General features: G+C 43.0%; 1 protein-coding gene and 1 pseudogene across 2 annotated transcripts in view; both read right to left on the bottom strand.

The window, feature by feature from the left end:
• Positions 1-9,790, bottom strand: part of ZNF704 (zinc finger protein 704) — a 239,915-nt gene extending 230,125 nt beyond the window's left edge. For both annotated transcript variants that reach the window (XM_046011007.1, XM_046011016.1), the window contains exon 1: positions 9,132-9,790. In XM_046011007.1, the coding sequence (XP_045866963.1) occupies positions 9,132-9,662 (531 nt within the window). In that variant the 5' untranslated portion in view covers positions 9,663-9,790. The remainder of the gene's footprint in view (positions 1-9,131) is intronic.
• Positions 9,791-21,486: 11,696 nt separating this feature from the next.
• On the bottom strand, positions 21,487-22,302 carry LOC123944144 (annotated as a pseudogene).
• Positions 22,303-22,916: the final 614 nt, after the last annotated feature.

The raw sequence follows: 22,916 nt of genomic DNA, 5'->3' as shown, positions 1-22,916 counted from the left end.
CCCCATCTTCTCTGAGGCTTATTTTCCATATCTATAAATGGGATTAAAAATATACACCTTCCAGATCACAAAGAGGGTCAAATGAAGTTAACTATGAGGGCCCCTATAAATTAGGATGCATTAAATGTTGGGTAATACTGATAAAAATATTGAACAGTATACAATAAAGAGTCCTTATACAAAGAATTTGGGGTTCACAAAAGTTTAACCTCCTTTTTTGCAATAGTCATACTCTTGTTGACAGGAAATGTGTCAATCTCAATGTCCTAGTGATTTAATATGTTCTTTTTATTTCAACTATTCTGATATTTTAAATCATTTTTCCTTTCTAATGTGGAAAACGTGTCGTTGAATACATTTTTCTGGGCGTAAACACTTTGTGATTTTCTGTTCCCTCAGCACTTTTAATTCGGCTATGATAGCACCTCTCACACCTCCCATCTCCTCCACCAGACCCATAGTGGAGCTTGATTTACCAAGAAAGGTAGTGTTCTCTACCAGTTTTTAAATTTCACACACAAAAACAGTATTCACAGATATACAAATGAAAATTTACCACAATGAAACAGTCTCTCTCTCTCTCTCTCTCTCTCTCTCTCTCTTTTTAAGAAACTTGATACTGAAAAAATTATCAGCTTTATGAGGGGAATATTTTGAAGATTGCATGACCCACAAACAACTTTTTCTTCTTCTTCTTTCTTCTTTCCTATATGTTTAAAATATTTTGTAACTTTAAAAAATCTGTGCCTCTGTTTTTAACCAGAATTTCCTCAAGTTGTTTAAGGACAGTGTCCTTTTCTCCTCCTTCTGGATATCCCCCCAATAATAGAAGCAAGTAGGTACAAGAGTTTAAAGGTACACTTTAGGCTACACATCCCCATCTACTGAAGAAACAAAGAATGACTTCTTCACCAAACAAAAGTACAACAGGTCCTGAACACAAATGCAGAGGAGGATGGGAAGGGCAAACACACACCTCAGAGATTCTTAGCTATTTGCAAGTTACAGGTGGTGGAAGATGACATCACTGTATTTCTACCACAGCTTTTAACAGCACACATTGTATATGGTAAGCCTCTTCTCGCCCCTTTGGATAGTAGCCAGATTTACTTCAATATAAGAGCAATGGGTCTGAACAGACTGATGAACCCAAGAGATAGAACACCTCTGTCCTCTTTGCACAAGTTGATAAATGACTCACAGCTTCCTGAGATGAAAAGGAAGATTCAAGCTCACCACACATACAACGAAACACCAGAGTGTTCAGATGAAGAAAGTCACTTCAGGAACTAGATTTTTAAATACCTCCGTAGCATGAAATAAAGAGAGGGTTGTAATAGTCAAAATAACTGTGGGATTTGAGATCCTTGAGGAAAATTTTACAAAAGATTCCTTTCTGAAAGCATAAAAGGAAATAAGCTGCCATCCATATCAAATTTCAGGAGGTCTTTGGGTCACATCCAATAATAATAGGCAACGACAAGACAATATTAACCCAATTTCATAGATGCTAACGCTGAAGCATAGAGACATTAAACAACCTGATAAGCTATGCAACTATTAAGGGGAGATGGCAGAATTTGAACCCAGGGTCTGTTACATCCCTTCTGGATCTACAGAGAAATAACAGTGGGGTGAGGGGTACCCAGCAGGATCACCTGCTTTGACTCAAGCCTGTTCTCTCCCATGTCACTAATGAGCCCACGATGAAGGTCACACTAATGGACTATAATTATTCTGTCTGCAGGTTTTATAAAATCATATTTCAAGGCACACAGCCTCTTTAAAAATTGGATTTAATTTAAAATGTTGGAGCACTTTCGACATTCACTTATTTTGACGAGCCATCCCCAATTAGTCTGAATCAAGGAGATTTTACTTTCACTTAACCTTCCATTATGACAAGAACATAAGGAAAGCAAGTGTGTCACTGGTAACTGTTGGGCATAGTGTCAAGATAACACACTCTAAGTCAGTCCTCACAGAGCAACAGACAAGCAGGATCCTTTTATTCTCTTTGTACCTCAAGGCCCCATGGAGTTCCACAGGATGAACATACCCCTCTTGTATGTCACTGCAAACTTTTTACCCTGAAAGTACAGATACAGACCTGCCTTCAAAACCCGAGTTGAGCCTCTTTTCCCTGCATATAAACCGTAACACCGCATTTTCTAAAACAGTATCCTCAATGAAGTGTAAAAATTTAATCACTCTAATTCTACTGCACATATCTCAGTTGTATCCTGTTCCACTTCATCCAGTTAGTGAGAACAACCAAGGTTATTTGCCAGATTCAGTGATTTAAACTCAGGCTTAGACTAGCTACTCAGAAATCACCTCCTGGCCAAACCATAACATCTTCTTCATACAGATTGTTTGGCTACAGTTGTTTTAGGGTATATACCAAATTACATCCATTGTGGTAGCCAAATAAGGTCTCTCAGTCGATCTAATCTTGGTGTTAGGGATAAGGAGGGAAAAGGAATTAGAACTTCTTTATAGACAATCTGGCAGGAATTTGTTAGACTGAGGGCTCCCTGAAGGTAGGTCTTATCCACTGTTATTTCCCACATGTGTAGTAGGAACATGATAAACAATAGCCCACAGTAAATGCCTACTGAGGGAATGGACAGGAACACGGACAAGCAAACCAAAGAAAGTCATCCTTCTTTCAATGATACGGATTTGGCTGGGCTAGAAGGCTGGTTGAGAGCCTTGGAATATTCTCAAATATTTCAGAAAGCCTAATGGAAACTATACATTTACCTTAAAATGAGATTGCACAGGGCAACTGAAAGGTCAAGTTTCTTCTACTTTAGCACACTTGACATTAAGTCGCTGTGAGAAGAGCAGTTGTTCCATGTAGGTCAGAAGGTGGGGACAAAAATGCTCCCATGCTTCTCCTCTCCAAGCCCTTCTTGAGATGGAAGGCACAGTAATCTAACTGGACCAGACTTACAAGTGAATGTGGTCTCTATATTTTAAGAAATCAAGCACACACAGGGCTATAGGTTTCTGTCTGACTCCTTGCAAAGAGGCAGGGTAAGAAGATTGAGGGTAAGGCTTAACTTCTCACTTTTCCTCCTCTTTTTTCTAAAGCTCCCATAGTCAACTGGTAGTAAAACTGTGGTGGAGGAGGGGAGGTCCCAATTGAGGGCTGAGTACACATGTTCCTTGGAAACTGCATAGGAATGGTGGACTGGCCTGGGCAGGATTCCCGGGGAGGGGGGAGGGGGGAGGGGGTCCTGCCCATCCTATCACAAGACCACAGCCACAGTGAGGCCACCTCTACCTGAGGCACTTTATCTAGGACTAACATTCTAAAAATAGAAGTTGATAAGCAGTGACAGATCACTTCAGAAAGTTGTGACTTCTCTAGCCACGGTTCTGGGGCAGTGAACTGCAGAACATTCTCAGGCACAAGAAACTAACCCAGAAAGGAGGGCCATAACTTTGAGTTGGCAGACCAGGGTGCTAATCCTGGCCCCACCAAACTTGCTAAGCAACCCTTTCAGGACAAGGCATTCCACCTTTCACGGTCTTGGTGTCCTCAGTGGTCAAACGAGGGTATTAGATTACTAGATAATCTCTGTTTCCCTTCCAACTCCAGCAGTCTACAATTCAGTGAATGACAACTTTGTCTGGTATCTTAAGCACATGCCTTTCACTCGAGCCAAGACAGACCATTTGCAAGACACATGCTTGTTAGCAAATTGGAATTCAGTGTTTGCTGCACAGACCCTGCCAAAGGATTCTTAAACTCATCTGATATTCAAGATATAGTCTAATAGATGAGTTAACCATCCCTGAAGAGCTGGCACATAGAAAGCAGATTCCATTCAATTAATATTTATTGAGGGTCCAAAGTGGAAACTTAGACATATATTATCTCATTTAAAAGTCTTTCTTCACAGTTTTTCAATAGATGCAATTTTGATAGAAGCACTAGCAGTCTTTCATGTTCAGTGTTTTCTTAAGTGTATTATGCCAATAAATCATCAATCCCTTCAGATGCTTCCGTTCTTACCCTTACACTAATATACAGCATCCCAGAGCACAACCCTTGGCCTTATCATCTCTACCCCTACTATTTTGTTTCATTGAATAACAACTTACTAGGGAATCCTTCCTCCATTTGGCAGCGTTCTTGTATTTTTTAAATTAAACTCTGGATAAGGATATTGTTTACTATCCTACTTAGTATTTCATATATAGGAGCCCCTAGGAGGTTCACGTTTTGGGGGAAGTGGAAGGTAGAATCTTGCCACTGCAGATAAATATGTAAGTCTCCTTTGATCAGGAATAGAAAACTGTAATATGAAGTTTCTCTTGTTATCTCATTTAAAGTCTAAATTAGTGTCCATTATAATAATTGAGCAATATATCTCAGATACTTCAAAGAATCTAATCCTCAACCTCCTTAGCCATCCCAAGTCCTCCTGGAAGTAAATGGGCAAGTAAATTATGGGAAATTCCAGTGTAGTGACTAAAAGCACAGGCCATGGGTATGAACCTGGCAAAACCCTATCCCTGCTGAATCCTACTGTCTACGTTGTCTGCAAAGAGACAGTATAGTATAAGGCATACGGGTGGTAGCACTGGAGTTCAGCCTTCCAGGGTTCAAACACCTGCTCTGTCACCTAATACCTGTGCATCTTTAAGTTGCTTATCACTTCCGTAAAATGAGGATGACAGTAATAATGCCTGACTCCTGAATATTTAATAAGGTTGGAATGACACTATACACTTAGACTTGTACTGACCATAGTAGGCACTCAATAAACATTATTTATTATTACTGCTCCATGTGTGAGTCAGTGGAATGAATCTGGAAAAAATCACATACCTAGACAGGCTGCTTGCACCATAAATGAAAACTATTGACATCAGATGGGCCTTTGATACTATCTGGAAACTCTATTTGCTTTCTCAGTATGTTTGCTCTCCTACTCTCCCATAGCACTGTGCCATGCCTTCAACTCTTACTTCAACTCTCCTCCACTCTCAGCTGATGCCCCCCCACAGCCCCCTGCTGCATGGGGAAAATAGAAGCCATAAACAAATACTACTTCACCTGACTGTCATCCAATATACAACTACCCACATCTGAGCCTGTCTTCTCTACCTTCTCTTTAATTCAATGGAAGAAAGTTTCCTTGCTTCTGTCAAAGACCAATCCCTGTACTTGGGTTACAGATCTTCTCCACTGTGACTTTCCCAAGAATTTTCCTCACCCTCCTCCAAAGTGTGTGTGTGTGTGTATAAATATATATCTCTCTCTCTCCTGAAAATCTTCTTCCATTAAGTGGAACTCATAACCCACTCCTAACAATAAAATAAAAATGATGGAGTATTGTTCCTACAATTACAGGGAATTAATTATACGAGACTTTAACTTGCTAAAACAGGCACTAAGATTCCCCTTGCTGGCTTGATGAAGTAAGAGGTCATATTGTGGAAGCACAAGTAACAGGGGAGCAGAGGTGGGGAAAGTGTATCTAGGAGCTGAGGGCAACTTCCAGGCAAAAGCCAGCAAGAAGCTGGGACCCTTAGATCTAGATGCAAGGGAATGAATTCTGCTCACAACCTCAATAGACTTGTAGGTGCTTTCTTCCCCAGTTAGGCCTTCTGATGAAAAAACAGCCGGCTTAACACCTTGATTGCAACCAGGTGAGACTCAGCAACAGACCAGTTAAGTGGAACCTCGACTCCTAACCCACAGATACTGTGAGAACTATTGCAAGCCAAAAAGTCTGTGGTAATTTGGTACACAGCAATAGAAAATGAAGGCATCTGCCACACACACCAGAAAATTCCCATAATGCTATAGTACCTAGAGTCTACTGTATCCTATCTTTAAAAAAAAAAAAAAATCTAGACTATATGCCCTCTAGGTATTCCCCCTTCTCTCTGCTCTTTTCCAACAAAACTTGTTAAAATAGTTTTTCATATGGCTCACTATGTCCTCACCTCCCATTCTGCTCTGCCTGCTGTATTCACATCACTGTCTTCACATTCTTTTGTCAAGAACACTGGTACATTCCACATTATTTCATCTGAGTGGATACGTCTCTACGCTTATCTTATTCAACATCCCAGTAGTATTTAACACAGCTCACCACTCTCCACCTTTAGAATGATTTCCTCCCTTGGTTTACAGGACTTTCATTCTCTAGTTTCCTTTGACTTGTCTGGCTGGGGCTTCAAGTCCAGCTTTGCTGGCTTCTCCTCCTACACCCAAACTTGAACAAGGCTGTGCCCAAGTCTGGCTCAAGGCTCTCCTCTCTTGACCTACTGCACTCCTTTCCTAGTCCCCAGCTTTAAATGATCGACATGCTGCTGACTCCCAGATTTTTCTCTCTAGCCCTGACCTCTCCCCTCAGCTCTACAACCTACAGCCAGCTGCTTAATTACATTCCTATTTACATGTCTAATTGTCATCTCAGACTTAACATGTCCAAGAAGAACACTTGATTTTTCCTTCACAAAAATCTGTTGTGTCCCCAGATTTCCCAATCTCAGCAAATGGCACATTCAAAAACCCTTTACAGTGGGGCTTCTCACTCTTTTACCATCCTCCCCTAATCCATCAGAAAGTCCTTACACGTCAATCTTCACAACAGATCCCGAATTTGTCTCCTCCTTTCTAACTCCACTCCTGTCAGCCTAGTCTAAACTGCCCTCTGCTCCTACCTGGACTACAGCAACAACTGCCTAATGGTCTCCCTGATTCTCCTTGCTGTCCTCTACAATCCATACAAGAGCAATTTTTTTCTTTTGAAAATACAAAACACCTTGTATGCCTTTACAACCTAAGACTTTCCAAAGACTTCATATTCTACTTCAAAAAGCCCACGAAGCCCTAGGTTGCTGGCTCCTACCTGCCTCCCTGACAGATCTCGTACCTCCCAAGTTCTAGCCATCCTCATCTCGTTGTCCCTCCCACCTCAGGACTTTGGCAATTGTTATTTCCTCCAATGGAGAGATTGTCCCAAGCTACATGTCTCAGGTCTCAGATCAAATGTCCCCTCCTAAGGGAGGTCTACCCCATAGTAGCCTTCTCCTCTTCCTTCTAGACTCTGTGAAACCTTTACTTCCCTCATAGCATGTATCACAATCTCAAGCACCACACTTAATTGTTTGTTTGATTATTGCTATGACTCCTCTTACTAGGTTTGAGCATCTGGAAGGTGCCCACTGCTATGTTCTAGAATATCACCTGGCACCCAGGAGATGCTCAATAAATATTTGAATAAATGAATGCATAAGTATATTCAGAAGTTGTTGACATTTTATATGCATTAGAATAAATGATCTGCTATATTCCATTAGAAAATCTCTTCAGATCCAGTGTCTAGATGTCATTTAAGCAGTAAAAAGTGAAAAGAATTATACCTCAAACTATTCAATATATACATTACTAAAAAGCTGTGGGCCCAAGAAATGTTATAAAATGAAGCCCATTTATTTATTTATTTATTTATTTATTGAAGCCCATTTTTTTTAAAAAGTTAACAGAAATCTGTTTGAAGATGTGAATAATCTTTTTTGATAATGTGAATTACCACACTCTGTTATCCTGTTTCTATAGGTTTGATTTTTTTTCCTACATTGGGTTTACTTTGATCACACAGCATAAATTATGATTTTTCTGTCACAAACTACAAGCCACAAGACATATTTTCAATATTGCTGGGAAAAAAAAAAAACACTAAGGAATCACTGCTCTCCTCACTCAGTATCACTGATGCCATGTGACTTAATTCTAAACCCAGTTATATCTTGTAGCCATACAATGCAGGCTTTTTAGCAAACCATGGTAATGAGAGTGCTCTCGGTTTGGATTCCAACAAGCAACTGTCAAAAAAATATCATCCCCAATGACTACTTGCTGAAAATTTCTCACTCCTAGAGCTGGTACTTCCAGGGTGGTCTAGGAAAGAAATTTGTGCCTATGTCTATTCTGGGGATATTCTAAATGCTGATGTTTAGCATTTCTTTGGAACTGCAATTTCATGCTTTGAGGAGTTTTTCCTTTTCCCCAAGCCCCAGAAAATAAATAGTCTCTATTAAGCTCACTTGTTTATGTATTTTTTTCTTCCTGATATACCACTATCCTCTGAAAATTCCAGTAAACAGTTACTCAGTTGATTTTAAGAACCGCTCTCAAGAAAACGCACTAACTTCATCGCCTACCACTTGCTGCCCTCAAAACTTCTTAGCAACATACACTGTGCATGAACCTCAACGTGGTTTGCTTTGTCCAATCGCATGCCTGAAAGCCCAGCCAGTCAGTTGTGTAATAATAAACCCCTTATCTCCTGAAGATACACAAACGGAAAATCTGCCAGTGCTTCAGTGCACAAGAGACTTCACTAGAATTCTCAGCAGAAACTCACATCCATTTTAAATGCCCAATTACCTCCACTTCTCCCGATTTCCTCCCCCCACCCCATCTGCAATTCTGAGGAGGGGGGAAAAACCCAAATGTTAAACAATATCGAGTTTAAAGAGGGGAGTTGGGGGTGGGGGGGGCGGGCATTCCCAAAAGCTGCCAGCAAAATGCATTTAGAAACCAAGGGCTTGGTTTTTCCCCTTTGGGTTTAGAGGTTGCCTTACAAACATCTGTGATGGAAACTCATCAACAATTGTTCTTGGATGAAGAAGGGATTGAAAGGTCGACAAGAGAAGCTGTTTGCTAGTTTCAATAAGCTTGACTAGCCCTCAAAAACAGGGAGGACACTCCTGCTTCCTCTGCGAAGAATACAATCTCACCCCCTCTTATCTCGCGCGTCCCCAGCGGGCGCAAACCCGCGCCTACCTCGTCCCATCTCCAAGTTCCCCACCTCGCCAGGGAGAAGTGTCCTTTCCCTGCACCCACACGAGACAACAAACCCGACCCGGCCTTTGAGGAATGGGGCAGCGACCGCCTCGGAAAGGTGCTGGGGGCCCGAGGTGTGAGCTCATCAGTTCCCTCGCTCCGCCGCCGGCGCCGCCTGACACACCCCTCCCGGCCCGGCCTCCACTGGTCGCCAGTCCCCGGCCTCAGCCCGCGCCTCGCCCGGGGGCCCGGGCCCGTCTCTCTCCCGGAGCTGGCGGGTCCCGCGCGCGCCGCCGTGCCCAGCACGCACCTTCAACGCGCCCCGGGCCGGGCCCTTGGGGACCGCACGGCCGGGGCCGAGGGGCATGAAGCGCTCCTCGCTGTCCTCCTCGTCGTCGTCGGCGTCCACCACCTCGACGACCACCTCCTCGTCCTCGTCTTCCTCGTCGTCATCCTCCTCCTCCGCGCCCCCTCGGGGCTTCTCCTCCACCCGCCCGAGCCCCCTCCGCCGCCTGCTCCCGCCTTCCTCGTCCTCGTCTTCCTCCCCCAGAAGCAGCAGCACAGGCGACGAGGCGGCGGCGGCCCCGGCGGCCCGAGGGGGGCCGGTCCCGGCGCTGCGCGGCGGCGGCAGCGGCGGCCTCCAGCTCTCCGGGGCCGGGGCCGGAGCCAGGGCCGGGGCCGGGGCCGGGGCTGGGGCTGGGGCCGCGGCCGGGCCCGGGCCGAGCGGTGGGAGGCCGGGCAAGGTGCCTTCCCTGGCAGGCGCGGGTCCCGGCGCCTGCAACGCGGCGCCCCCCCGGCGGCTGCCCAGGCTGGAGCGCTTGGCTAGACGCCGCGCCTGCATGCCTGACCGCGGGCTGCCAGCCGCCGCGCGGAGCCGGAGAGTTTGTCACCTCCTCCTCCTTCTCCTCCTCTTCCTCCCCCGGGCGGCCGCTGTGGTCGCAGGCGCCCCGGGCGCGGGACTGCGGGGGGCTTCGGGAGCCGCCTCCCCGGGCTTGCGGCTGCCACTGGCTGCAAAGGCGCGGGCGCCGCCTTCGCTGGACCGGCCCGCGGGGACGCCGGCGGCCGGCGGCTACGGCGGGGCGGCGCGGCGGCCGCGGGCGGGGGTGGGTGTGAGCGAGCGGCGCGCTGCCGCCTCCGCCGCCGCCGCCGCCGCCGCCGCCGCCCCGGAGCCGCGGGCCGCGCTGCGCTCCATGCGGCCGGCAGCCGGGCCCGCGCGCGCCTCTCCCGGCCCGCTGCGCCCGCGCGGTCCTGGCCTACAGCTGCCGTCCCTCCGCGCGAGCTGTTTGTGTTGTGTGTTTTCCACCACCGCCCCCCTCTTCGCGAGCCATTCCTCGCAGCTCCCCGGTCCCCCCGTTCAGACAAAACCCGGACTGGATTTATTTCCCCTACCCTCAGCCTCCGCAAATCTGCTGCTTCTCAGAATTTGGCCCAGACATTGGGACCAACGCTACCCCGAAGCGGATTATTCCTCCTGCAGGGTGGGCGGAAGACTTTGCTGGAAGTGGGGTTGTTGGTCAAACTCAGACATCGAAGGAAGAGGTTTGCCGCGGGTCATTTTCCTGATCTCTGCGGGACATGCAACTACTCTTGACCTTACGTGAAACCGGAGACGGTGTATCAGTCTGAGATTTGGGGCCGCTTCCTAATATGAAACATCAGACTCCTTTGCGTTTTCGACGTACTGGTTCATGACATTGCCTGCCAGTCTGCAGCCTCTTTGACCGCACCGCTGTAGGCCCTAACCATTGAGCTCTCTGGGCGATGTGCTAACTCTGTCTTTTCAGTTTTCCAGTCTGCGTGTTTACCTGAAGTGCCTGATGGTAATAAGGGCTACCGTCCTAGAAGCTTTCAGCTCTAACCGCTCAGTCCTTAGACTGAACTGCCATTATCAAGGCCTTCGGAGAAACCAGCTGGGGCCAGAGGTCAAGATTGCCTGAGTTTGTTATTTTTAAGAACTATTCTGGAGTAAGAGTCTGGAAATCAAGCACATAACCGTGTAACTAATGACACTGTCACTTTCTGAGAGGATTTCTAGGAGCCATAAAGAAAAGTCATGTGCTATCGTAGGAGATTTAACATCATGTGCCCTGTTAGACACTTGAAGGGAGCTCATTAAATGCTCACTTATGGTGTCTTCCAACTGTTGAACATTTCCACTGGGATGATGACAAAGATTCTAAAATGAACTTTTTGTTCTCCCTGAATCAGATTAGCTTCCTGAATATACCTATTTCAGGTAATGACATTCTCATATAATCAGTCAGGCCCAAAATAGCGGTATCATTTTAACTCCCTTCTCTCCTTTATCCCTAGAGGCAGTTGCCCACAAGTCCAATCCATTGTTCTTTCTGAAATGCCTCTTGCATCCACCCCTTCCTTTCCATTTCCAAAGTTCCTACAGTATTTCATGACTTCAAAAGTGAAAGTTTCTAACAGAGCTTTCTACACCCAGTTTCTCAGGACACACCCTCTCCTTAACCCCCTCCAGACACCACCACCAGACTCACCTTCCCCAGACTCTATTTAGATTTGAGCATTTCTTGGTTGAACTTTTCATTTGTAATTATTCCATTCAAGAATTCAGAGAGAGAAAATAATTTGAGCATTTTAACAGATGGGTGTGTTTGATCAAAACATGGAACGGCAGGGGCCAGCCAAGAAGTGAACTAATCAGTATTAGTGAGTGTTTCCAAAGGATAAAGAAGGGTCACTGAAGTGGCTTCATCCCAAATGCAAGAAATTTACCTTGGTAGTTGGGAGATAATTTTAGAGAGAGGCAGTGGGGTTTTTCTCTGACCAGGAAGAAAAAAGATCAGGGACAAGGGGTTGGCTGACAGGTATGGGAAAGGTGATAGGAGGGAGCAAAGCTGTGAGACAAGTGGGCTAGTGGAGCCAACGGTCTCAGGAGCCAGAGTGTCTGGGTTTGAATCCTGCCTCTAGAACTTACCAGCTATATGCCTTTACTCACCGCCCGTCTGTGCCTTAGTTTCCTCATCTATAAAATGGGGATAATGGTAGCACCTACCTAATAATAAGTTTCTTTTGTAGGATAATGAGTTAATGTGTGCAATCATCTCAGATGAGTGCCTAGCACTAAGAAGGTCTATGTAAAAGTTCATTATATTAAATATATTGATAGCAATATATATAAACACAATGGTTTGGGTTACTCTCAAAGAATAACAGGGTAGCTCTCTTTAGTAAACTCAGAACTGTCAATAACTAGCAGGACCATGCTTTTAAAGTCTGATTACATCTTACCAAGGGGCTATGGTCAGGCCAAGGATAAAGCTTTTTATGTCTTAAATTGCCATAGATGAAAGAAAGTAAATGTTTTCCTGAGAACTGAGCAGAAAAACAGAGTTAAGTCAGTCAGTGATTGTATTTGTGGATTAGTAGAAGAGGTGCTGATTTACACCATTGTACTTCTCTCAAAATTGCTACATACGCTTTGAAATCAGCTTGTTCTTTCTCTCAGGACACCTCCACAGAGCTCATACACATCCATTCACTGGCCCCATTGGACCCGAGAGACTGCCCTCTGAATGGGAGAAAAAGATTGGCCTTAATATTGGGAGCATTAAGTGCAGCTAATGTCACAAAAGCAATTTGTCTCAATCTAGGCTTTAAGGGATGAGAAGGGTCTAGATGGGCAGGGAAAGCTGCGCTGTGCAGGCCACTGAAGACCAACCTCATGAAATAAGAGGACCTTTAGTGGGAAGTAAAATCAAATTACCTAATTCATCAGGAATCAAGAAATATCTCATGATGTAAGCCCATGACGCCCTGTGCTCGTGGACTCAGAAGTCAAAGCATATCTCACGGTGCCAAGCAAATGGGGAGGAGTCATTGCTGCTTTGTCCCCCATGTTCTCTAAACATAATACATTTTTACTTTCCAAAACTAGGACTGCTTCCCACTGAGGATGAGGTGCGTCTCTTGGTCATAGGAAAAGAAGACATGTCTTCCAGACAATCTGATTTAACACATCATCAGATGAAACATTCCATCATTCTTTCAATATGTATTTATTGAGCCCCGCTGAGTGCCAGGCTCTGTTCTGGGCATTGGTGTGCAGCAGTGAAAAAAATAACCATCAGTGGGGAGGAAAGTAGACAATAACCAAAGAAAACAAATGAATTATATGGTTTCACAGATCCAATAATGCTATAAAGAAAAACTAAGCAGAGGAGGGGGTAAAGAGTGCTAAAAGTTTGACAAAAGACATAAATAATATTTGATATGTTTAATTTCTTATTTCTTATTAAATGATAATTATATTTATAATCATATATAATTATATTTATTATTATTTATTTTATGTATTCACTATACATAATATTTCATATATATTGAACATAAACAAGTGTATTAAAACAATAATAAAAAGAATAATATGGAGATGGGGCGCCTGGGTGGCTCAGTGGGTTAAAGCCTCTGCCTTCGGCTAAGGTCATGATCCCAGGGTTCTGGGATTGAGCCCCACATCGGGCTCTCTGCTCTGCAGACAGCCTGCTTCCTCCTCTCTCTCTCTGCCTGCCTCTCTGCCTACTTGTGATCTCTGTCTGTCAAATAAATAAATAAATAAATAAAATCTTAAAAAAAATTTAAAAAAAAAGAATAATATGGAGAACAATCTAAAATCTGAATTAGAACTTGCAGCAGCAGCAGCTGTCTCAAGCATTACACTGAACTCCATTTTCTTAATCTTGCTTGGGTTCCATTCTCTGTATCCGGGGTGCTTTGGTCAAACAGCGTGAGAAGCATTGATGAGGAGCCCTGAGAACGGGCTTTGCAGTAAAAAACATTCCATAACCACAGAACAACTTGCTGCCTCATGCCTGATTTCTTATAATTCTTAAACCTTTGAGTTTTGAGCCCCAATGATACCCAGAGCATTAAAAAAAAAAAAAAATCCAAGAAACCATAGCACAAAAAAAAAAACACACCAAAAAAACCAATCAGGCTCAGTTTGACATTCTGTTTAATTTTTTATAATTCAGTCTTCAGAAATACAATAATCATGCTCCCCAAATCAAATGTGGCTATCCATTGAGGCAGACCAAAAAACCACGGCAGAAATGCAACAGACTTTTACTCAGCAGCAGCAGCTCTTTCACGTCTTCGTCAACCTTCAATCATGGGATTCCTTGGGAATGGTAGCTCCTTCTAAAAAGTTATTTTAAAACTAAAAGTAAAATTTTGCCCTTTAAACAGTTTATACGGGCTCCCTGCTCGGCGGGAAGACTGCTTCTCCCTCTCCCGTTTCCCCTGCTTGTGTTCCCTGTCTCTCTGTGTCTCTCTCTGTCAAATAAATAAAATCCTTAAAAAAAATTTTAAACAGTTTATAAAAGTAAGATTAGGTTAGTTTTTCCACACTTCTGGGAAACTTAAAAATGATTTCAGATGATGACTGTCATCCTGCCATATGAAAAACAGATTAAGGCTAAGAGAATCACTCATTTATTACAACCTTCAGGCTGAAAGCCTGTGTAAGTCAAGCATAAACCTCCACCCAGAGAAATGTTTCTTCCATGAGCAATTAAGTTAAGCTCTCTTTAACAACACAATGTACTTTCAACATGGTTCTTTAAAATACCTCCCAGAGTCTTGAATTTTTTTTTAAGCAAGCATAAAAATGATAGAATAACTGTCTTTTAAAATGTAACATATATTTGCTATTTTGGGGTGTTTGTGGTGTGTGTGTGTGTGTGTGTGTGTGATCTCATATTGTCATCTCATATGGGCACTTTAAACCACGGAAAGGACACAGGGCTGGTGTCCCAGAGGCTTGAGTTCAAATGCTGTTCTGGGGATTCCTACTATGGGACACAAGTTAAATCCCCTAATCTTTGAGAGGTTCACAACTCTAAGATGAATGAATTGTATTCTTTCACGTCTTCTGACTCGAGTTCTATGATGTGATATTGACCTGAAGTCTGTTTTATAATTAAGCCAAATGCCCATTATTAAAATCCACAAATGGAATCTGATATATATGCCTACAAAGGTATGTACATATGTTTATTTTTACATGTATGTATGTATGTATGTTTATTTATTTATAGACATCTCTTCAAAGCTAGTTTGAGGTGCTGTATCTTGGGACCACAACCTCTGTTTCTATCATCATCACCCTTAATTTCAGGGCCCATCCCTGCTTTTCTGGAAATGCAAAAATTATGAAATTATGCATATACTTGCTACCATCTTACGTTACTAGCTCTCTCTTTGGTAATAAGAGGCCCTAATGGCTATAAACCAAGTAGTTGCTCTTTTATATTATTCATATCAGTGTCCCTTTCTACAAAGTAAGGATTGCTTTAGTCTAAATGCGTATTTACTTCCTACTAATGATATTTTCATATCTCTGAAGCTTTTCTCTCATCTTCTTTTTTCCTATAGTTTTTTTTTTTAATTTTTCATCCAGACCTCTTCTGGTACTTGTTTTTTGTTTTGTTTTTTTTTTTAATTTTTTTTTTAAGATTTTATTTATTTATTTGACAGAGAGAGATCACAAGTAGGCGGAGAGGCAGGCAGAGAGAGTGAGAGGGAAGCAGGCTCCCCGCCGAGCAGAGAGCCCGATGCGGGACTCGATCCCAGGACCCTGAGATCATGACCTGAGCCGAAGGCAGCGGCCCAAACCACTGAGCCACCCAGGCGCCCCCCTCTTCTGGTACTTGTAACTGAAATCCTAGTTACCTTAAAGAAAAAAGCAAAAAACCAAAAAAAATGGAGGGGGGAAGGGATTTATCAGTCCAGGTAACTCAATTGCAAATGAGTCTGAGCTTGGGGAAAATTAGATCCGGGCTTACAAGGTGTGTGGTCCTGTCTCTCTGCCTCTATCTTTCCCTGAGTGTGTGTCATTTGTTTCATTATCTAGTCAGCTAGAACCGGTCTATGGGCAGCTCTGGCCACATACCTGTCAGCCTTGTGACCATGGGCAGGGAAGCTCTTTGCCATCTGCAGCGGTTAGGAAAATCCCAGGGAAGGGATTTCGTGAGCCCACATATGTGACCAATGGTGGAATGTTGTGATTGAAGGCCTTCACCAGACACCAGGAGAGAGGGGGGAAAGGATGGTTACTGTCCTGGACAGAAAGAAAAACATAAAAGCCACCATGTGTTAATAAATATAACCAATACTATCTAAAATCTGAAACATAGAAACAATTAAACGGGAAAAAAAAATCACATCTAATCTCCCAACCCAAAGACAACTCTGTTACTGTTTTAATATATTTGATTTTTTTCTATGCATTATTTTGTTTGTTTGTTTCATATTGTTTTCCCACCTGGTTTTATAATGTGAGATTTTTCCTCACACATTGCAGTATAACTTGTAGATGGATTATGAGCTGGTAGGAAAAAATAAATCATGATGATATTACAAGAAAATGTGCATAAATATTTTTTGATTTCTGGGGAATGACAGGCATTTTAAAGAAGATACCAAGTTAGAACCATAACAAAAAGCTGATAAATTTGACCACAAAAAATAACGTAAACTTTATGACAAAGTCCCTATTTTTTAAAAAGATTTTATTTATTTATTTGACAGACAAAGATCACAAGTAGGCAGAGAGGCAGGCAGAGAGAGGGGGAAGCAGGCTCCCTGCTGAGCAGAGAGCCCGATGCGGGGCTCGATCCCAGGACGCTGGGATAATGACCTGAGCCAAAGGTAGAGGCTTTAACCCACTGAGTCACCCAGGCACCCCAACAAAGTCCCTATTAAAAAGATTTAAAATAAGTGAAAGATGATTAGAAAACATTTTTAATGTAAAACCAGGAATTAGTATCTGGTAAAATACAACTAACTATATCATTAAAACAATTAGATATACTATTCACCTATCAGACAGGGAGAAATGTTAAAGCTTTCATAACACGCAGTGTTACCTAGAGTATGAAGAAACAGGTACTCGTGCATACTGTTGCAGTATGGATCGGAATTCCAAAACGCACTTGTCATTGAAAGCCAGCATACTTCTTGCTATGTATCCTGAAGAAACAGTGGTACATGAGCACAAAGGAGCACAGAGAGACTTGTTGCAGCACTGGTTTTAATAGCAAAATATTGAAAACAACATAAATATTCAGCCATAGGAGAATTGTTTAAAAAGAAGCCTTTGACAATGTGTGAACCACTATGCAGCCGCTAAAAAGAGAGAGGGAAGTCATTGTGTCCTATAAGGGCAGGCGCTCAAATTTCAAAGTGTAAAGGGCAAGTTATAAAATAATATTTAAATATGATCTCATTTGTGTGTAAAGCAAAACCACATGAAGTATGCTATCTGCTCCTGTAGATAGTATGATTTCAGATGGAAAAGTGGGTAAATGGATATGAGTGTCCGAAGGATATCTTCCAGCCTCTAGGAGGTAAACTGGATGGAGGGAAAAGGCAAAGGGGGTCTCCCACTTTCTGTATTTTTGGCTTAAATGTATTCAAATGACTTGAAAATGTATTCAACTATCACATAGCTCACTTTCAAATAATGAGTAAAAACTGTTGATAGCATAATTTTTACTACGGAATTTTCTGTCAAGCCACTGTGCCATGATTTCACCATGTCTTGGTATCTGAGATAGGGTGCCGTCAACGTTTGTACAGGAAGTCTTATACATCTTTTGGGATCTCTCTTTAGAAGAGCCAGAAGTGGAATTAGTGGTCAAAGACTGTGCGCATTTTCTTGCTACATTTTACTAGATGGCTTTCTGACGAGTTGCCCTGAGTTCCATTCTGACAACCATGAGGAAGTGGCTGGTTTCCTGCACTGGCCCTTGCTTTGATCATATCGTACTCTTTCCATCTTTCTTTCTCTTTGTTACTTTGATAAATGTTCCATCAAACCTCATTTTGTTTTAATTTATTTCTTTGATCATTAACGAAGAAAAGTATTTCCCCATGTGTTCAAGTTTTATTTCCCCTTCTGCGAATTCTTTTCTTATCCTTTGCCCATATGCCTGCAAGAGTCTGGATATTTCTTCCCACTTGTATGAACTCTCCATATTCAATATCCTATTGTCATATTTTTTGCAAATACTTCTCTAGTATTTTGCAAATATTTGTCATATTTTTTTGCAAATGTTTCTCTAAATTTCTTCCTGTTATCTTCCCCAAAGCTTTAGATTTATTCATGGGCTCTTCTTTCCCTTTTTTTGCTGATTTTATTTACAAATTCTTATCACTGTTTCCTCCCAAATTTTGAACTAATAGCCTCTGTTAGACTTCATCCCTTATCATGTTCCTTCAAGTTGTATTTTCTTTTTAAAAATTTTTTTGCAACAAATCTTCATTTTAATTTTGTTTATATGCTTCTCCAACATAATAATTTCCTTATGCTAGAGGATGTGCTGTTGCTGGGATGAATTCTTAAAATTAAATTCTCAGATTTGATTATCATTTACGGAGTTATTGATTACGTGCTTTCCTGCCTGTACTTTAATTAAAATCTCTTGCTTGATCTTTCCTCTTAATTGAAATATTCCTAAGCTTAAATCGGCATCATCACCACCATAACATCTCTAATAAAAAAATGCTTTCCAAAGTATTAAATCCTACCTCTTTAACATTTTTAACATTAACACAAGTATAAGCACAAAATGTTTAATCTGCTAGCGCATTCTACAATAACAGAAGTGGTCTCTGCTTGCCATGTACAATATGACAGCCACTTGCCACAGGTAGCGATGAAACACTTGAAATGTGGCTAGTATGAACGAGGAACTAGACTTTAACTGTATTTAGTTTTAATTAAGTTTAGTAACTACATGTAGCTAGTGGCTATGTTACTGGACATTGCAGGCTCAGATTATTTATTTATTTATTTATTTATTTGAGAGAGAGAATAAATGGGGGTAAGGCAGACAAAGATGGAGAAGCAGACTCCCCACTGAGCAGGGAGCCTGAGGTGGGGCTCCATCCCAGGACCCCACGATCATGACCTGAGCAGACACTTAACTGCCTGGCAGGCTCACACCTTTTAAGAGTTGTTTTCTACTTCTCATGTTCATTTTCAGGTGAACCTGCCTGAGCTAATTAAGGACACGGAAATCAAACTCAGGATACTTTACTGCAAATCCATAATCAATACTACCACGTTTTCTCATCTACCTACCTAATTTCAAAGACCCAATATTTTTGAATCATTAGCTTTAATTTAGCAATTCTCATTTATGACCTTCATCGGGCTTCCAATTAGGCTATTTTCAGGTTTGAGGGTAGTGATATGTCAAAAGTTCCTACTTCGTCCCCTCTGCCTCCAGTTCTATTTTTATCTACACCAATTTGGTCCAGTGTTTGTTATTTTATTCTTAAATTATTCCAGGGGAAGGAGGACCTGAATTAACCCCAGCAACCTATAGTAAGAGTCTGGAAAGCTGTAAAATATAATGGAGACGTCAGCACCTGCTGATATAAATGCCCCTGGGATTTCGGAAATGCTCATTGTAAATTTCTTTTCATTATTGTTATTGTTATGTCTATTAATGTGGGGGAAGAAAATAAGAGACCGGATTTTATAAAGCGTCTAAAAATTCCTCAGTGCTCACCACATAGTACGAGGGCATAGAATTTTCCTGAAACCGCGGTAGGTGTGAGGACTGTCCATCTGGCCCACGTGCAGGAATGGAGCGGGGAGGGCAGGGGGTGTGAAAGAGCAGCCTCGCCATCTTCCACACCTTTCACTCTGGATACAGAGGTTACTCGCAATTATCTTCTCATCTCTGTGGAAGCAATGGAGGAGCTGCCTGTCCCACCACCTCCTATTCACAAACCCCACTATCCCCATACCCCTGGTAGCGCCATCTGTTTACCTAGTCACTGCCACTCCTGACGCTTGATGTCTTGCTTCCTCTTGCCACATGGCAGGCAAAGCAGACTTCCAAGACCGTTGGCTTAAACTGAAATTTCAAATAAAACCTAGTGCAAATACTGTTGTTTCTCACTCCTTTCCTGAGGTTGAGAAGAGGGAAGAGAAAAAACCTGAAGAGCAACAGAAAAGGAAGAAGAAAGAGGAGGAGACAAGAAAGGTGAGCCACAAGAAAATAGAAGAATAGGCTTGGCTCTTCCGTGATTTACTATTTATGTAAGAATCCACACACAAAAGGTTTCCTGCTTTTTAGCCAAAGTACGTCCTCCAGAAATTTAGAGGATCCTCCTCTCCTCCCCTTTATGCAATTCTCAGAGAAGAGAAAAAAAAAATGGCTAGTTGTGATTTTGGACGTAAAAATAATGATCATTATTATTTTTTTCTATATCTTCCCCAATAGGTTTTCAATAAAGAGTTTCAGCCACCAGGCCATGATCATTTCACCCATATTATTTTATGAGGGTTTTTCGGGTGCTGTTTCCACATGATTGTACTATTAGTGATATTTTCCTATTAGTTTTAAATGCCTTTCTCCCTTTCTCACCCCGTGTGCAGCACCTTGTCCTCAGTGACGTGTCTACTCCTTTATTATACCTGGCAGATCATCCGTCAGTCCCTACCCGGGAAATTTATACTATCTAGACTCTAAAATCTGATGTCCCTCTGAGGAGATGAGCTACCATCTTTTGGAGCTCCCGTCTTTTAGTTCATCTTATTTAGGCTCATCGATATTCCTGGCCAGGATTTGTTATATAATTTGTGGGGCCCAATGTAATATGAATATGTGGGGGCTCCTTGCTCAAAATTAACACAAATTTCAAAACAGAGACAGTGGAGCATTAAGCCCAAGTGGGCTTTTGCACGCATGGGGCCCTGAGTGACAGCTTGCTTGCCAGGAAGTGAGCGCTATTTCCAGCTTTGTCCTATGACACTGTGAAGCATGTGTACAATCACTAGTGGCAAAACTCCATGTCTTAGGGTGTCTTCCATTTGCTTTTATCTAGATTCATCTCTTTCCTTGGAGAAGGATAGTCCAGTGTTCAGAATTGAGAGTTATTTTGTGCTTGGACCTGTAGGGATTCAGAACTTAATCTGTTCTGCGAGAACTTGGGATCTTGTTGGGGAAACCAAAGAATTTTGAGCAGCAGAGGGATGTGGTTCAATGTGCATGCTAGAAAGGTTATTTTGGCAGTAGCACGGAAGATAGACTTCTTTCTAGTTCTCATCTATCTAGAAGATACGGGAATGGTCATAGAGTCAGTATGTACTTATGAGAAATACATACAAAGTAGAAATTACCAAAACCTGGTGACCAGGAGGACTGGACAGCTCTAGAGAAGGAGCCAAAGACAATTGTCTGGTTCAGACTCATGGAAGTAGGTTGATCTTAGTGATGGTCACAGAGGAAGGATAAGGAGGAGGGAAGAAGACTGGGTGGGAAAGATAGCACTATTCGGGGAAATGTTGAGTTTGAGGTGCCATTGGGCATCTGGATCAAGCTGTACAAACGTTTTGTGACATTTAAGAGATAGAACTGGAAAGGGTATACTGATTTAGAAGCTGTGCTGGTCCTTGGCCCATTGCCATTGTGCGTTCTCTGCTCTGCCCTTTATAGCAGGTGTTGACCTCTATAGGCTTTGTCTCAGGCTCTCTTCTCAGAGGCTGCTGGCTGGGTTTGGCTGAAGAGAGGCACTGGTGGGAGAGAATAAGGCAGAAGCCAGGAAATTCCCCACCTTCTCTGCTCTAGAGTGTCCTTCCCTTGGGCCCCCCCCTTTTTTTTTTTCGCTTTCTTCTTTTATTGGGGAACAGACACAGGGCAGATCACAGAGCGGGAAGCAGCGCAGCGCCTCCGGGCAAGGAGCAGGACGAGGGTAGCCAGGGTCAGGGATAGCACTGTGACCAGGCCCAAGCCCAGCATCACAGAGGCGTGAGGGGAAGTGGACCCCTCTGCCCCAAGATCACGAGCATTTCCCAGGAAGATCAGAGGCCCCACGGTGATCTGCTTCTTCAGTCACATGCCTGCAATTTCGGGTTTGGGAAGCAGACTTGCGCCCCCTTCTCTCTAGGTGGGACAGCCTCGTGGAAGAGTCTGGAAGGCCACAGCTGCCTTTGTTACAACAGCGACAGATGTCAGCAGTGCCTTCTATGGGGGACAACCTCCTGCTGGACTTGATAAAGGAACAGGCTTTATTTTGCTGGTCCGGGACTCGGTCAGCCAGAGTGACCTTCAGGTGGCACGTGATATAGACCATGTTTCTGGAGTCATTGGCAAAGTGTATACTTTGTATACTGTATACTGCAGGGTCTCTGGCCTGGGTCTGGGCTCTTTGAAGGATGAAGAGACCTTGGAAAGACCATCCACAAGACAGCTGTGGAAGTCCACGATGGTGTGATGAGGGGAGGCACTGCGGTCCGGTGTCAGCATGGCCACGCAGTGGTCCACAAACAGTCGCAGTGGCACGTGGCTACCAGTGTGGACTTTGGCCTGGAGGTGGGCCACATCTCCCAGCTGGAAGGTGGGAGATCCTTCCCTTGGGCTCATCTCCTCTATGGCTCCAGTTCCCCCCACAAAAACCAGTGGCTCCAGTTTCCACCAGGCCACAAGAGCCATTGACACTAGCATCATGGTATAGCCACACCTTTTCCTTTATCCCTCCAGCCAGGAAGTAGCAGCTTCCTGTCACTGGTTTCTAGGTTGTCTCAATATCCCTTGTTTGTTTTCTCAGCTCTTCAGCACCTGTGGGAATGAAATTCCTTGTGTGTTTAAATTTAGAATGTTTTCTCTTTTCCTGACTGATACAGGACTCATTAACATACATAGATGTTTGCTAAAGTAATTGAATGTGTTTTGAGACTGTAGATGAGGACTGAAAATTGAGTGAATTTGGTAACAAGCTGGTGATATTAACAAGAGCGTTTTCAGGGGACTCATGAGGTTGGAAGCCAGGTCACTGTGGATTTTTAAAATGTCTGAGAATTTAAGAAAGTATTGAGTATACATTTCAGGTTTTAATTTTTTTCTAGAAAGGTAACTACTAGAGGGAGGAATGAAGGAAACTAAATAAAGAGAATTGTTGAAGACGAGAAAGACCTAGGTATGATTAATGTAAAAGAAAGAAGAAATAGGAATTAAGAGAGGTAAATGAAGAAGAAAAATCCTAATGGTAGTGGTCATAAGATCCAGAGCTCAGTAGATGGATTGACTTTGTATTGTTTGTCTCTTAC

Source organism: Meles meles, chromosome 1 (assembly GCF_922984935.1).
Source record: "Meles meles chromosome 1, mMelMel3.1 paternal haplotype, whole genome shotgun sequence".
Taxonomy (NCBI): domain Eukaryota; kingdom Metazoa; phylum Chordata; class Mammalia; order Carnivora; family Mustelidae; genus Meles; species Meles meles.
Note: the sequence above shows the minus strand (reverse complement) of the source record. Positions and strands in the feature narration are given on the sequence as shown.